We start from the raw sequence: 18,044 nt of genomic DNA, 5'->3' as shown, positions 1-18,044 counted from the left end.
TATTTCTTTCGACTGACAACACAAGAATCAATCAAACTGTTAATAACTAACTATTAACCAATTAACTATTGGTAATTAATCATTCTGTTTGGTATCTCGGACAACGGAAAGAGATTGTGTTTGACTGAATGGGTGGTATAAATAAATTAGTCCCCTTTAAAGGTCGCCGCTTTTAAAGTAAGTTTGAAACAAACAACAGATAACTATACTCTATTGTTATAAGCATCTGACTATCAGAGTGGTTAGTATGTTGCTTGAGCCATGAGTTCGAATTCAGGTCGTTCACCCTTTTTTTTTTTTAAATAAATGCTTTTTAAAAGCGATTACGGTAAAATTCAACCAGATATCAGAAGTATGGAAGGTTCTCAAAGGCTCAAACAGAAATACGTCTGTATTATATAAGATAAACGAATGGTAGCAGCTAGATAGAAAGGATCAGACAGTTTTGGCACGATTCCTTACTGGACACTGTCCGATAGAAGCCTATTTCGTTAGAATCCCAGATGTCGACACTGCCACACAGAAGGCGAGACAGTAGAACACATATTCTACGAATGCAGGGTGTTCAGAAACACAACACTAGTCTTGAAACAGAACTGGTGTATGCGGGGGTCTTACTCTTTACGGAGACAAGCGAACCCTACAGAACACTGCCAGATACCTGGACCGTGCTGTAAGGGATTAATCCCAGTGCGAAGCTTTAGTGCATGGAGGCTTACAAATGGTTTGAACTAGGTTTTTTTATTCTTACACTTGGTCTACTTAATTAAACTACTTACTTGAAATTAGGAAAAACATAAAATTTGATTCCCTCTACAGCGCCTGTCAGAGTCAGCCCTTTGATCATCAACACTGTTATCAATATGTAAGGGAGAAGGGCGGTTACATACACCACCTAGGGAGGGAGAGGTGTCGATTAGGGCATCACAATATCTTATATTATCTTATATAATACAGAAGTTACTTCAAAAAAGAAGATGATTACGTCCTACGCGTCATGCATTCAGTCATGCCTAAATTCTGCCAAGTCACTGGTTTTCCTGGCTAGTTCAGGCAACACATTCCATGCTCTTATAGCGCTAAGGAAGAAGGAGTATTTGTACAAATTTGTCCTAGCATACGGGACGAGGAATGTGCCTTTATCTTTGTGTCTTTCATAGTATTTTATTAAATTTTGTTTTTGTACTTGAAGATTATGGTTCTGTGTTTTATGTATAATTGCTACCTTACTTTTGAGTCATCTATCCTGAATTTAGTGATTTTACTAAAGGTGTTACTCTAGTCAAATATGAATATTCGTTTTTTTATGAATCTCACTGCTCTATTTTGTGTCTGTTCCAGTTTCTTAATGTTTCCTTGAGTTGAGAGGGTCCCAAACAGTAGAACAAATAGACTAAACAATTTTTAAATGTTAGCTCAATAGGTCGTAATATTAGCATTTTTTAAAGCTAGTTCTCAAGAGATACATCTTCTAATTGTGCTGCATGTCCAACCTTCTAGACTTCCCTGAGATATTGTTTTATAAGTTGTATTGATCAAGCATTTCTTAATGCCTGACGTGATGGAATGAAAAATACAAGTTAGTTTAGAAGACCACATCGATAGTTGACAATAGTTACGGAAGCGAGTTGGGTAGTAGCTCCAGGCAGCTAGTCCAACTGACTGTAGGCGGATAGCTTGAATCTTTACATACATCTTGACAAAAGATTGAAGAGCTTCTATAACAAACCAATCAACTTTGACTTTTATTAATATGTGAGGTCACGGGTTCGAATTTTAATTTTGGGATCTTTAGGGCGCCTCTGAGTCTAACTGGCTCTAATGGGTATCTGACATTAGTTGGTAAAAAGTAAAAGCTCTATCTCTCTGTTTATTTTTAATTGATGGTATCTCCAACAATAATAAGAGAATGTCGATGCAAGTAAAAAAAAAAAAAGAGAATTTCGATGAAGGTCATAAAACACTTAATACACTACAACACATTATATTTATTTTATTTATTTAAAGGGGGGGGGGGCATGTCGATCTCCTGGTCTCCAACCTTTCATAGTTTCTTTGACAGGTTTCAAATGTTCCTTCAGAATTGAAGATTATTACATCCTAGCTCAAACCTCCCACAGAGAAAGGGAAGGCGGAGGACAGGGTTCAAACCCGGGACCATCGACACGACAGTCTCCAGCGGACACGCAGCTATCCATAGGAAATAGTCAAACGTTTATAAAAAAAAAAAAAGTGTTGCGTTAATAAATTATCGCCAGAACATCACGCGCCAAGGCTGTCAGCGCCAAAACGGCACGCTTATCACTACGCCTCTGCTTAAAGGTTGTCAATCGAAGTTGTTTCTAAAAGAGAATGGTTGGGGGGAAAAAGGAAAAGTTATGAATAAACACGCTTTGTGACAAAACAAAAGTTTTGACTAAACAACAAAGTTGTGAATAAACAAAAGTTGTGAATATACAAACGTTTTGACTCATAGACATATATATATAGACTGGACGATAAAGAACAAATTATTATCGGAAATATTTGGGAAAAGATCAGTTTGTAGATCCACATCACAAACCTATATATATTTGCCTATGTCTATGATTATAAAACAAAGACAAAATATTGGGAATATGGCAGTTTTGCACTTTTCAAAACTAAAGATCAAAGGTATATATTGGCTGAAATATTAGTCCTAGAATTTATAGCTCAATCGCCGCCATTTTTTTTTCACATAGATATAGTACATAAAACATATTGACTCCCCCCAAATAAAAATAACTTCCTACTTCCAGTCTATATTTATTTATGTCTATGGTTTTGACTAAACATAATTGTGAATAAACAAAAGTTGTGAATATACAAACGTTTTGACTAAACATAGTTGTAAATAAACAAAATTTGTGACTAAACATAGTTATGAATTAACAAAAGTTGTGACTAAACATAAGTTATAAATAAACTTCTTCTTCTTCTAGCCAGCTTTATTGCTGCTGAGTTGTGAGCTCTTTTGCAGACTGTGCCAAGGAAAAATAGTGTGCTGTTTTCTTCAGTTGTTCAGCATTACCGTACAGGATGTTGGGATATGTTAGGCTGTAGTGGTAGTGGGGCCTGTCTAAGGTGGATTTGGAAGGGGCATTCAAAGAGGATATGGTTTACGGTTTCATAAGGGTGGGCGCAGTGTCTACAAAGGGGGAGTTGTGTGGAATTTATTTTGATCAGATTGTAATTTAACAGAGGTGTTTGTCCTGTTCTTTGTTGAAAAATTGTAGACTGCTCTTAGCAGGAGAGGAAGTTGTGAATCAACATAAGTTGTGACTAAACAAAAGTTGTTGACTCACCTTGCCTACAGAGCGTATACTTTTGATGATGCAGACAAATGTGAGCACAAAAGAGATGAACAGGGCCAGCGTCGTGTACCAGACCAAGCCACCCATGTCTTCCAGGCCAGGAGAGAGTTGCAGGACGTAGCGTCTACAGAAGACAAACACAAACACAAAGTTGAGAACATCTATATATATATAATTCTCTTCGTAGCCTAACCGTGCGAAACACTACAAAAAGTCATGGAAAGATCACTCTTTTTATTTTTGCAAGTCGGACTAGAGTTACCCCACGTAACTTTCGCGTTGACAGCGAGGCTCAGAAAAAAAGGGGGGCGTTGCTCAATATATTAAAATAAAAAAAATGATGGATAAAGTAAACATTTTAAACTTACTGCCTTTGAGTCCGAATCCCGTTAAAGGCTGGGGATTTTTAAACGTGGGATTTTAGGGCGTTCTTTTAATCTCACATCTCTAATGGGATATTGAAAGTAAAAAAAGACAGTGGGTCATTGAGCTGGCTACATAACATCCTCTTAAACATTTACCCACACAGACAAATAAGGTTACATCATCGTCCCCAAAGCTACAGAGGGAGATGTTACTGCTCTTTTTTTTTTTGTTACAAACCTTATATCAGCTGACTCTTTTTGTGTCTGTCTGGTACAAATTTTGAACACGTTATTTCTCGCAAACACTTGCTGAACACTTGACATGAATCGTTTTTTGTTTGTTTAAATAAACCAATTAGTTCATTAAATAGTGCAATCCATTAATCTTGTTGGATATCGAAAAGAGAAATAAATCTTACAGCATATATATATATATATATATATATATATATATATATATATATATATATATATATATATATATATAATGTATAGAGATAGATAGATAGATAGATAGATAGATAGATAGATAGATAGATAGATAGATAGATAGATAGATAGATAGATAGATAGATAGATAGATAGATAGATAGATAGATAGATAGATAGATATTCTCTCTCATTGGCCTCCTTCAGTCGTAGAACGACTATGGTTCATCTCAAAGCACACTTCCTCGTGTGGCTGTGGAGCCCTATTTTGGAGAGACACTCCCGTCCACAGATAGATATAGATAGATAGATAGATAGATAGATAGATAGATAGATAGATAGATAGATAGATAGATAGATAACAAGATAGATAGATAGATAGATAGATAGACAGGTAGATAGACAGGTAGATAGATAGATAGATAGATAGATAGATAGATAGATAGATAGATAGATAGATAGATAGATAGATAGATAGATAGATAGATAGATAGATAGATAGACAGACAGACAGATAGACAGGTAGATAGATAGATAGATAGATAGATAGATAGATAGATAGATAGATAGATAGATAGATAGATAGATAGATAGATAGATAGATAGATAGATAGATAGATAGATAGATAGATTTTCCCCTCCCTTTGATAAGCTTTTTTTAAAGACTTTATTGTATATTTTATTTGTATCATCCTAACGATACTTGACCGATGGAGTCAAGGCTGAAAGGGCCGCCAATATCCGTGAATTCAGGGGTGAAGCTAACAAAGTTACGAGTTATTGCCACAGACATTTGACTGAATAGTCTATACTCTATAACAGTGGTTCTCAAACTGTGGTCCGCAGACCCCAGGGGGTCCGTGAGACGAACGTTAGTGGTCGGCAGAAATATTAATATTGTAAATAATTAAAAGTACTTCTTCGCTAAAAACCAGTTTATACGATCAGATAATTTTAATAATAATAATCAAATCGCAGTTACGTACTAGTCTTTAACGGACTAATTTATATACTATGCATTTATTTAGCTTTTTCACTTAGGGGACGTGGGAAAGTTTTGAATATATAAAGGGGTCCCCAGGTCAAAAAAACATTTGAGAGCCTCTGCTCTATGGCAATAGCTGACAAAGGTATAAAATATAGTCATAAATTTAAAAAAAAACATTTTAAGGGACGTAATGAAAGTGCTAGTGAAACTCTAAACAAGCAACATTTAATGGGGTACTTGAAATAAAATATATAGGAGAAGAACTCCACACTTAAAGCCATATTTTTCAATATTGTAAATTATTTCCCTTTTTTCATTATCAAACAAAATAATTAACCACATCTAATTAATAGTTAATTATTTTTTTGATTGATTCATGGACGAGTCTGTTATTGAAGTATGGAGAAAGTCGGTACACAGATCATGGGTGGTGCCCCACGGTTCAAAACACCAAGAGATAAGTGAAGGTAACATATAACGTAATCAACTTACAGCCAGAATTCACGGCTTGCAGACGACGACATGTTTCCGGTGCTAGAAGAATTCATCCAATGGGCGCTTGCGTTCAAGAGCATCTCGCTGGAATTAGCATTTCTCCCATAATCCTGAGCGCTGCTTCCGGGCGGGATGCAGTGAATGCTGTTCCACTCCTGTCCACACTGCGTCCACGGGAGAGGAGACCGGACAGAGTTGGCCAGGTAAACCAAGACGTAGGCGAATATAATGCTGAAGTACCATTGGCTCAGTCCGGACAGAACGTTCATGGAGATGCCGAGACCTGGGAAATTGTTCAACAATTATCATCATCATTGTCATTATCATCATCATTGTTATTATCATCATCATTGTTATTATCATCATCATTGTTATTAGCATCGTTATGTCATTATCATCATCATTTTTATTAGCATCATCATTGTCATTATCATCATCGTTGTCAATATTATCATCATTGTCATTTTCATTATCATCATCATCATCATCGTCATTGTCATTGTAATTATCATCATCATCATTGTCATTATCATCATTATCATTATCATCATTGTCATTATCATTATCATCATTGTCATTATCATTATCATCATCATCATTATCATCATCATCATTATCATTATCATCATCATCATTGTCATTATCATTATGTCATTATCATCATCATTTTTATTAGCATCATCATCATCATTATCATCATCGTCAATATCATCATCATTGTCATTATCATTATCATCATCGTCATTTTCATTATCATCATTATCATTATCATCATTGTCATTACCATTATCATTATCATCATCATCATTGTCATTATCATTATGTCATTATCATCATCATTTTCATTAGCAGTATCATTGTCATTATCATTGTCATTATCATCATCGTTGTCAATATCATCATTATTGTCATTATCATTATCACCATTATCATTATCATCATCGTCATTGTCATTGTCATTATCATCATCATCATCATTGTCATTATCATCAGTATTATCATTGTCATTATCATCATCATCATTGTCATTATCATTATGTCATTATCATCATAATTTTTATTAGCATCATCATTGTCATTATCATCATCGTTGTCAATATCATCATCATTGTCATCATCATCATCATCATCATTATCATTATCATTATCATCATTGTCATTATCATCATTGTCATTATCATCATTGTCATTATCATCATTGTCATTATCATTATCATCATTAACATTATCATCATCATCATTGTTATTATCATTATGTCATCATCATCATCATTTTTATTAGCATCGTCATTGTCATTATCAAACTTGTTGTCAATATCATCATCGTCATTATCATTGTCATTATCATCATTATCATTATCATCATCATCATTGTCATTATCATCATTATCATTATCATTATCATCATCATCATTGTCATTATCATCATTATCATCATTGTCATTATCATCATTATCATCATCATCATTATCATTATATCACCATCATTTTCATTATAAACTAATAAGTCCGAGAATTAAGGAAGATGGCAGAATGTGACGTGGTACCACAGAACCAGCTATGACCTATATAGCATATTTATAACAGAAACTAAATGAAATATCTCCACTGTCTTGATGCTAAGTAGCCTACCAGTTAATGTAAAAGGAAGCATACCTTTGAATAATGGACAGATGTTCCAGACGTGGAGAGCTCCTCTAGACATGAACTGGCCAAGACCAACCTCCATGAAGAAGAGCGGAATCCCACAAACAGTCAAGCAAATAAAATATGGGATCAAGAAGGCGCCTGAAACAAATATTTGAAATCGTTAGCAATGTGATAGTTTTGGCGGCCTCTAATATGTATCTGAATATATTGAAGAGTAGGTAATGGGTTATGATACAATTACCTCTATAAGCATCGCACTTATGACATCAAGACCATGTCTTATTATTATAGTAACAAAAGTGTATATAGGTAAAAAAAAAAATAATTTTAGGGATCGATCTCAACGGAGATAAATTTAGGATGAATGCGCCGAATTGAGCAGAAGGATTTAAGTCGAAGGCTAGTTAAGGTCAAGAAGCAGCTAGTCTGCAAAGTGAATGGAAAGCACTACTACGCCTAGAACTGTTCAGCCCCGTTCATTATTAACTCTCCCCCTCCTATCACATTCAAATTTAACTCTCTACCACCTATCCGAATTCTAAGAGGTTATCATTACAATTTAACTCTACCCATCCTTCGACATTCCTGACACGCCGTCATTCAAATTCTTCCAGAGACGCTGCGCGAGCAGCAACAGCGCAAACAAAGTTATCTCATGATCACATCTGAACTTATTGCTTGGCGATATTCTCAAAGACTCATGGGTAATAGAACCCACGCGCTTTTGGTGATTGCTAGACCAGCAAAAGCAACGGGCGGTGTCATTGAAAATTGTTTCCTCATGAAATACTTCTTGCTGCAGGACAACAAAGAACAGATTTCAAAGATAAATATTGAGAAATTCAGTTTTTTTCAGGATTCGCTTGTTCAACAAAACGCGTACGTGTTTGGTAATAGAAGTAATTTTTGTTGCTAGTTTTACCAGGTGGTCTGACTCTTCCCTCCCTACCCCTCTACCACCCTTCCACCCCCTTAAAACCTCTCACCCTCCGACCTCCACCAACCACCCACACACACAAATTTGGAGCTCCGGTTTCTTCTATCCAACTCCTACGTCCAGAAATAAACCCAGATTTAACTAGACATATTCAAATACAGCAACAACAACAAAAAAAACAAATTCTTTGAACATATATGGTTTCAATTATTGTTCAGAGCCAAATGCTTAACGTGTTTTTTTTTTCTTCTTTTTATGTGCAGTTCTGTAGCCATAGTTCCATTCTGCGCAATATTTCTACACACTTAATTCGGTTACAATAACAATTACAAATATGCTAATGTTTTAGGACAGTGATGCCAAAGCTTCATCCGCAGGTCACTTACGGCTTGTGCCTCCGTGCTATCTGGACCCTTGTTATTTTATACCCATAATGCATGATGCAGATGCAGAGGATCGCTTCCGGTTGGACTCTCGATGTTTTGCATTATTGATACTCGTCTACAATTTTCCAAAATGTATATGTCCTGAGATCGGAATGTATTTGTCCCCAGATCAGAATGTATATGTCCCCAGACCAGAATGTATATGTTCCCAGACCAGAATGTATATGTTCCCAGACCAGAATGTATATGTTCCCAGACCAGAATGTATATGTCCTGAGATCGGAATGTATTTGTCCCCAGATCAGAATGTATATGTCCCCAGACCAGAATGTATATGTTCCCAGACCAGAATGTATATGTCCCCAGATCGGAATGTATATGTCCCCAGACCAGAATGTATATGTCCTCAGATCGGAATGTATATGTCCCCAGACCAGAATGTATATGTCCCCAGACCAGAATGTATATGTCCTCAGATCGGAATGTATATGTCACCAGACCAGAATGCATATGTCCCCAGACCAGAATGTATATCTCCCCAGACCAGAATGTATATGTCCCCAGATCGAACTGTATATGTCCCCAGACCAGAATGTATATGTCCCCAGATCGAACTGTATATGTCCCCAGACCAGAATGTATATGTCCCCAGACCAGAATGTATATGTCCCCAGACCAGAATGTATATGTCCCCAGATCGAACTGTATATGTCCCCAGACCAGAATGTATATGTCCCCAGACCAGAATGTATATGTCCCCAGACCAGAATGTATATGTCCTCAGACTGGCAAAGTTTGGGCCTCACTGTTATAAGTTTTAAAACAGAAAGTTACGTGTACATGTTTTAAGCCAGTCATCCGTTACGTTGCAGTTGACTAAATTGACATTACGAGACCAGCTTGTATTTCGTTTGACATTTCTCTAGGAACAACGTTGGATGTCTAGACAAAACTAAAATGTGGTGTATGACTCTAGTAGCCTAGTGATGTGTATACTGTAGGAGTCTTATATTACAGAATGACTTGAGAAGATAAGCATATCAACAGCAGAAAAAGCCATATAGACAGCAGAAAAAAATCCACAGAGACAGCAGATAAACATGAGCAAATAAACCAATCAAGACCAATTAAGTTATATGAAAAGCAGATAAGTCATATCTAGAGCTGAGGTGAGGTGGCTGAGTGGTTAAGCGCTTGGCTAACAAACCGGTGGTCCCTTGCTCAAATCCTATTGAAGTCTGTGATTTTTTTATTTCGGGATCATTAGGGCATCTCTGAGTCCACCCATCTCTAATGGGTATCTGACATTGGTTGGGAAAAGTAAAAGAGGTTGGTTGTTGTGCTGGCCACATGACACCCTCGTTAACCGTGACCACAAAAAAAAATGACCTTTACATCATATAGATGTATAGATCGCAAGGTCTGAAAGGGGAACTTTTAGAGCTGATAAGCCATATCAAGATCGGATAAACCATATCAAGATCAGATAAGCAAGAACAAAATCAGATAAGCCAGATCAAGAGTAAATATGCTAATCAAGATCATGTATTGTATTGTTTGTCGTCTGGTCCAATGACTGAAGCTTGTGTTCAATTCACTCCAGGGACCATCGAAGTAGAGTTATGTGAATATAATTAACACATTAAAAATATCAGCAACGTTACAAGCATTATCAATGTTTTTTTTTTGTTATGATTTTTTTTTGTTTGTTTATTCAGATTATACTTTCATTTACACTAATACACAAGACAAACAGGTTAACGCATCCACGTCCAGACTATATAATACTGTTGAACAGTCAAGGTTATTGAGAAGTTGTATATAGGTCATGATCATTTACACTGTTCATTGTAATATAACCACTGGAATTCATCAATTTTTAATTCATAGTTTTTAATTAAGGTTAAGAAGCTTCAGAAATTGTGCTAACTTGACTTTTGTCTTTTGTTGTAGACACGATCGAAGTACTTGATATTGGGATTCTTTGGCGTCACTAGGAAGGTACGGGGGGTGCGGTCCGCACCGGTTGACACCCGTTAGGGGGTGACACCCATGTTAAAAAAATGCACTTTGGGAATAACTGACAATTTTAAAAAAATAAAATGACAGTGGCTAAATATTGGAACATGTGATTCACAATTATTAAATAGATCTATAAACTGTTTTTGTCATTTCGACGTAAAAATATTTTTTATAAATTTTTTAATGAAATTCTATCAATTTTTCAAAATGTTATATCACACTTAATATCTCAAGGAGAACGCGAAACCTTTCTTTCGGATGTATACCAGCTACATGTATGTATACGACCACTGTTTTTGATTTTTTAAAAACTGTTTTAATTGAATTTTCTTTAAATTCGTAGCCAGCACCGTAATATCATGCCAACCAATAGTCATTGTTTAACGAATCATGATATACTTAAGGCATACAATATTATTGAAATCTCACTTGTAATTAAGTTATTTTTTTTAGAATAGGAAAGTAAATACGTGGCCATTTAGATTTCTGAAGATGATGATGTAATTTCATTTATCTATAAAATAAGCTTTAGCCAAGATGAAGGAAATATTACAATGTGTCAGTCGGATAATATACTTCACTATTTTAGGGGATTTTTCTTTTTGGCGTGTGCCAATTTCACACGATTTACGAAGGGGCAAAAGGAAAAGTACGCCAGTTGTCAAAAGAATGGTTCTGATTCTTCCTAATTGGGACGCGTTAGTCTTTTAGTGGCCAAAAAAAAAAAATATTCTTTTGTTATCGACTATTTTCAACTTATTGTATAGAAATGAAATAGAAATTTGTGACTTAAGATGCATGAAGATTTTATTTGGATTGGAAAATTGGAAAACAAGCTCATCCAGCTACAAATAAAATTGACATGGAAGTCGTTGCTATGATTGATGTAAAGAAGAAAAACAATGGAAGGATATATTGCACGGACTGTTTCTATAAAAGCAGAAAATTTGACATTTTGTGACTATATCAACAACGACTAGGCCTATCTTTAAAATATTGACAAAGTGTGAAAAAAGGATTTTTTAAAATTAAAATCTTTTTGAGTCAACGGAACAAACGACACTTTCACAACGGGCAATTTATTAAAAATTAAATCCTGAAAGACATTATCTTTGATCAAGCTAATGAACTATAGATAAATTGTAAAAATTGAAAAGTTGTTCAACAATTAAAAAAAACGTTGGGTAAATATAAAAGACATGTATCACAGTTCAACAAACAACGGAAAAAAAACAGGATTTCTTAAGGGGGGGGGAGGGGTGACACCCTGAGCTGACCGCACCGGGTGACACCCACCTTAGTGACGCCACTGGGTACAAATATTTCTAATAGCACAGATTTATTATTGTTAGTCTAGATCTATTACAATTTTAATAACATGGCTGATTAAAATACAACTACGCTTAATATTAGCTTTAAAAAAAAGTATTACAAAGTTTATATAAACTCAATCTGTCTGTATGGTAAAAGGTCTGTACAGGTTATTTCTCCCACACCCAATCTTGGATTAAGCAATAGATAACTATACAATCTTCCATGCTCATAGACTCTTTGCTAGCAGAGTGGTTACCGCGTTGGCTAGAGAAGCCTGAAAATGCCTTAGCCCTCTATTTCAAATTCTGGTCGTTCCCTTTTAAAAAAAAAAATACATTTAAAAAGCGATCACCCAGATACCCCGTTCTTTCTCCCCCCCCCCCTCCCTTTCATTTCCAACTGGTCCAGATAAGTGATGGGATAATAGCGTATTGAGAAAGCTAAAAGCATGAAATTTTGCTAACTAAAAACAATTGGTAAAAAAATATTTCTAATCAAACTAATTTATTATTGATAGTCTAGTTCTATTACAAATTTAATTGCATGACTGATCCACAGTAATTGATACATTTAATAAAAGCTTTGTTGTGTTTTTTTAAGTATTTTTTTTTTATTTTGCTTGTATTAAGTCCTTTCCGTGGACTTGCCTTTAGCACGTGATTAACGTGGGCGAAAAGAAAATATAGGTCAGTGATCAATGCAGAACTTATATAACTTTTATAAAATACACTTGTATAGTGCGATGGATGCATGGCCGATTAAAGAGTTTTATGAAACGAAAATTTGTGACTTGCAATTTTGTGTACTTTATTATACAGCATTTATGAGCAGTATAAAGTTAAGTATTCATATCTATTTCAGACATAACCTATATAAGTATTACAATATTTTCACTAGTGTTTTGTTTAATCTCTAGGAATGAAGATCATGCAATTTTTCATAATTCGGAAATCCGAATACAATAGATATACATGTTTTCAAGTTACATGAAGTTACTTCCTTCGGCCAGTCTATATTTATTTATGTCTATGGATGGATGTATTTGAATGAAAAGTGCTTAATACTTACCTCCGCCATTACGAACACACAGATAAGGGAATCGTATCACGTTACTCATACCGACACAATACCCAATGACGGATAAAGTATACTCCAGTTTCCTGGCCCACGTGTGCCTCGGGTTTGGATCCTTGCTTTCATCACTCTCTCTGTCTTCGACACTTTGGTTGTGAGGACTAACACTGACCACTACCGATTCCTCGTCCAGCAGTGTCTTAATATCCTCCGGGCTGTCCATGTCTGAGCCTCCGTTGTCCCCGATCGTGGTCAGTGTGCTGGACTCTGAAGTGCTGACTTCTTGCTGGCCGCTGGTCATCTTGGACACATACGAAACGGATAAGAAGCTGGTGATATCTCTAGTGTCAACGGAGTTTTAAGGAAAGACCATGTCAACAGCTATAATATCAATATCAAATGTAGATCTGATGTCCCAGTCCTTCTATTATAATCTAATTTAAAAACCAGTTTTTGAAAAAAAAAAAAAAAAAGAACTTCTAGAAGTTAAAAGGGACGGAGTGGAAAGGGGTGGAAGTGAGTTCAAAGTTCACAGTGTTCATTTCGATATGGAATGCTATTCATAGTAGTCGTAACATAGGAGGAACTATTTGATGGCGAAGGTGGGTAATTATTTGCTGAGACTTTTAGCCATTTTTTTTGTGCATGCCATTGAAAAAGCGAGATTTGTACCAAACAGACAGAGTGAGTTGACATAAGCTTTGTAATAATTACTAGGGGATGAAGATCTGTGACGTTGGATAAAGCTGTGAATCTTTGACGTTGGATGTAGGTGTGAAGCTGTGACGTTAGATAAAGCTGTGAAGCTGTGACGTTGGATGTAGTGAGAAGCTGTGACGTGGGTTGTAGATTGAAGCTGTGGCGTGGGCTGAAGATTGAAGCTGTGGCGTGGGTTGTAAATGTGAATCTGTGTGTTTGGCGTGGGTTGCAGATTGAAGCTGTAGCTGGGTCCTATGCGAGGAGCTGTGACGCAGGACGTAGGTGTGAATATTCAGCAGACTAAAACCTTTTTTTTTAATTTTGGTGTTGTTGTTTTTTTTATTTATGGTGCACATATCTCTTTTTATCAGGAGATATATTTTGAAGTTGGCAAATCTTTAGAAAAAAAAAATAGGTTATTGTCACGCCACTTTGGATGTTTATAAACAGCAGGACATAGATCCAGACTTGAATGGATCCCACTGAAATGTGTTTATGAAGTTATTTATATTCATTGCACGACTGACTCCTTAAAAGTAAATCTAGTATTCACGCCTACACACTCTATCGATTCCAAAATAAGAAACGGTTGAAAGTATCTATATATCTATATATATATATATATAATTCTCTTCTTCCCTAAACAGGTCAAACAAGAAGTAAAGGAAAGATCACTCTCTTATTGCTGCGGATAGTCACCCCCACGAAAAAAACAAGAGGGGGGGGAGGAGAACACGTTTTCACAGCTCGCTACGGATGGCTGCGCGCTGGACTGTCAAACCCTGCCCGCTCCCATCCCGTGCGGGAGGTTTGGACTAGGAAGTAAACTATCGTCAACTCTGAAGGAACATCCGAAACATGTAAAACATTTTACAAACAAACATTTTACAAACACTAAATAGCAGCGCCGGACTTAAGCATTGTGGGGCCCTATTCGAAACGGATTTCGCGGGGCCAAGTTTGGGTAGGGAAGAGGACAATAGGACAATTTACGAGTTTGAATTAGAAAAAAAATTCGTCTATGCATTTTATTCATTCTTTACTACGTACAGAATTACTTTACGAGCCTTGCGTGTAGCAAAATTATACAGCATATCATAATAATTCTGTTTCCTACATAGATCACGCTCAATAGCAAGAATTACCAAATGTTTCAATCAACTTTTGAGAATCGTTGACCTCAAGTAATTCTTCATTAGTTTGAGGCGCGAGAAGCTTCTATCACCTGATTACACAATTTCGGGAGATTTCCAGGAGCTCCTGGTAAATCGACAGGAGGGTGCGGGGAAATCTGTTTTAAGTTATAAAATGGTTTAATTTAATAATTTATACACCTTTAATTAGCGCGGGTCCTATGAAAGTGCGGATCCTTTGAAAGTGGGGGCCCACTGCGGTCGCACAGGTTGCAGTGGCCTAAGACCTGCCATGCAAAATAGCGGCGTATGCTACGCCGCCGGTCGACTAGTATTACATATTCAGTATGCATGGCCAACTTTGTTTTGGCTGTGTGTTAAACTCTGTTTTCCCGATGGTCATTAGTTTGACCCCTGCCCTCGGTCATCACATACCTTCCTTCAGAATGTTTGGGCTGGGACATAGATCTAATAATCTTCATTTCTGAAGAAAGTCTGGAACTTAGAAAACAAATTTAAAAAAAAAAATTGTTAGACATTTTTGAGGACCGTTATTTTCATTTAACGAACTTTGTCTTCGTCTGAACCGACAAGATTTTCTGTGATCCCCCAAGCGTACATGAGTGGGGTTCATAGTAAGCGGGGCGTAACACAGTCACTGCGATGTGAAAGCTGTAGCTGATATGCATTGTACCAAGATGGTAGCAGAAGTCTAGATAGACCACAAGGTTCAGAGTTATTTCCTGTTTGAATTGTATCCCTTCTACTCTTCCCTTCCCCAATTACACACTTTGTCAAAGTTCTTTTAATAGCATCCGAAATAAAGATCGATAACAGAAATCAATCTGATTTTAAATATTAGGCACTTTCCGACTAATTATTATTTTTTTTTTGTCTAATAATGCGATTTTTTTTTTATTACTGAGATAATGGAAGATTGCAGATTTTATTTTCTGGTTACTGTGACCTATTTCTTTTGCTACAATTAGCGCAAATAAATCAAGTGCTTGCTGGGATTGTTGATTACTTTTTAATTGTTTTCTTGCCCTTGTATCTTTCTTTGGCGTATGCCAAAGGCAGCCTTTTTTTGGTGAGCTAAAAGGTGGTCGACGTAACAGAGGCGCCCCACGGAAACGCTTCAAAGACAAGCTTAGGCGTCAACTTTCCTTGGCTGACATAGAAGAGAGCACCTGATTGCATGCGGCCTCAGAACGAGACAGCTGGAGGTCACTCACGAAGGCCGCTGGGACTGCGCAGCCACGGGAAATACTGCATTCCTCACTAATCTTCTGACTCGAAGACAGGCCTTATTATTATTATTATCTTTCTTTGGCAGTAGTTTTGCTTTGAATCTGAAAAATCAGCGTTACATAAAACATTTGAGGTCTGCTACACATTCATGTGAATAGCCCCAAAAGTTTTTCTAATGAGATGACAAGCAAAAGTTTGTCCAATTAGTTATCTATAAAAGTCTGAGAGTTCAGTGACTTCACCGAGGTTCAATAGACACCTGACATTTGTCTGGCCAAGTTTTGTGCTTTCCACATGATACACGAGTTAACCTCAGTAAATTACTTGCGATATTATAATTATATTAAATAATATAGACCTAGTTGTTCAAACTACAGCCGCCGGTTATATTTGTATTTGAAGCGGTTCTATCAGGCATCCAGAAACTTCTGGCTATAGTAATCATGGCAATGTCTTGGATTTCGAAGATTAAGGATGAGTGCAGTATTTCACATGACCACGCAAACACAGCCGTTTTCTTCCGGGGGTTCTTTTTTTAAAGTTTTCTTCACGTCTTCTGCGTCTGATTTTTAACAAGGGCTTTTATCATGGCTTCAAATATGTGTACCCGCGGCTTTTGCGAGAGCTCTTCGGCTCTTCCAGAGAGCATCTGCTGCCAGTTAATTTCCTCTATGCCAGTTAGGGTAAAATGGCTGCTGAATTGATCTTTATAGCTTTTAAGGAGAGTAGGGCACCTTTGTTACGCCGTTCTCCTTTAATCCCTTTTAATAAAATAGCAAAATATTAAAATACTTTTTTAAAAAATGCGTATATACGGGGAATAACTCCATATTTACAACCATATGTCACAGTGCTGTAAGATTTGTTTCCTTTTTTTCGGTATCAAATAAAATTAAGCAATTAACACTAATTATTTTTATTTTATTGATTCGTGTTTGGTTAAGAACCATGAATAACTGCAAAGTTTCAACTTCACCTGATAATGGGAAGTGTGAGAAATAACGTGTACAAAATGTGTACCACACAAGAGTTGATATAAGTTAAGCTTTTTAAAAATAAAATTCCATATACCACGAGGAATATATGGAGTATATATTGTGAATAGTCCCCCTTCAATGTACAGTGGAGGGAGAACGAAGAAAGGGACATCCAAAGAACAGATGGATGACACAACAATGGACTGGACTCTCTCTTGATGTCCTGCTAAGAACAGCAGCTGACCGGGAAAAGTGGAGGGATTTGGTTACGCGGACTGTCACTGCACTCCTACAAGGAACTGTCACAGCACCCCTAGGACGAAAGTCAAGGGACAGATGATGACGAGGAGACATTGAGATTCTCTCTATATTCATAAGGAGCTGGTTGTGTGTACGTGTGTGAATGTTGCACGTATTTGCATCTATATTGTTATTGTACAGTAGTTACGCTGAGGTGGTCAATTGTGGTCAAACTGAATTTCTATTTGATTGGACCAATAAAAATGATCTATCGTAGATGGGTTATGAGTCAAGATGGAATTCGTGGAGGCAACTCACTGTATCTTCAAGAAGATGGGGAAGGGGGGTAAATAAATTGTACTACTTTGTCAAATTTTAAGTAGTACGCATACACACAATGTATTCATCCGCCCTGACTCCTTCTGACAAGCACATTTTTCTTCTCGGAGATATAAAAAGTTGTTTAATGCGCATTAAGGAAATAAGGCAGTCGAGACAAGTTGATTGACAATGAAAGAGACCCATGCAAAGTATTATTTTTTTATAAGCGAGCTAGCTTATCAAGAAAAGGTGTGGGAGATGTTTGTTGCTGAGTTCTTGTGCTGTTTTTTTTTAAACTTTTATTTAGAAAGCATCAACTGGAAGTTTAGCAGCAAGCTGTTTATATTTACAAACTAAAATACACAAGTTCTCAGCAGCAACGTGCATAAACATAGTATACACAAATAACACAAAACAAAGAAGAGGAA

The 18,044-nt window shown here is 36.5% G+C and overlaps 1 protein-coding gene across 2 annotated transcripts in view; it reads right to left on the bottom strand.

The window, feature by feature from the left end:
• LOC106057724 (sodium- and chloride-dependent glycine transporter 1-like) overlaps window positions 1–13,426 on the bottom strand; it is a 42,148-nt gene extending 28,722 nt beyond the window's left edge. Inside the window, exons 1-5 of one of the 2 annotated variants that reach the window (XR_008779092.1) lie at window positions 12,990–13,426; window positions 7,269–7,400; window positions 5,610–5,895; window positions 3,327–3,459; window positions 780–895 (exon numbers count right to left, since the gene is read on the bottom strand). Coding sequence is in view for 1 of the 2 variants with exons in the window: in XM_056036949.1 (XP_055892924.1) it covers window positions 780–895; window positions 3,327–3,459; window positions 5,610–5,895; window positions 7,269–7,400; window positions 12,990–13,296 (974 nt within the window). In the remaining variant the exon portion in view is untranslated. The remainder of the gene's footprint in view (window positions 1–779; window positions 896–3,326; window positions 3,460–5,609; window positions 5,896–7,268; window positions 7,401–12,989) is intronic. The other variant, XM_056036949.1, reaches the window with a different exon arrangement.
• Window positions 13,427–18,044: the final 4,618 nt, after the last annotated feature.

This window comes from Biomphalaria glabrata, chromosome 7 (assembly GCF_947242115.1).
Source record: "Biomphalaria glabrata chromosome 7, xgBioGlab47.1, whole genome shotgun sequence".
In the NCBI taxonomy this organism is placed as follows: Eukaryota; Metazoa; Mollusca; class Gastropoda; family Planorbidae; genus Biomphalaria; species Biomphalaria glabrata.
Note: the sequence above shows the minus strand (reverse complement) of the source record. Positions and strands in the feature narration are given on the sequence as shown.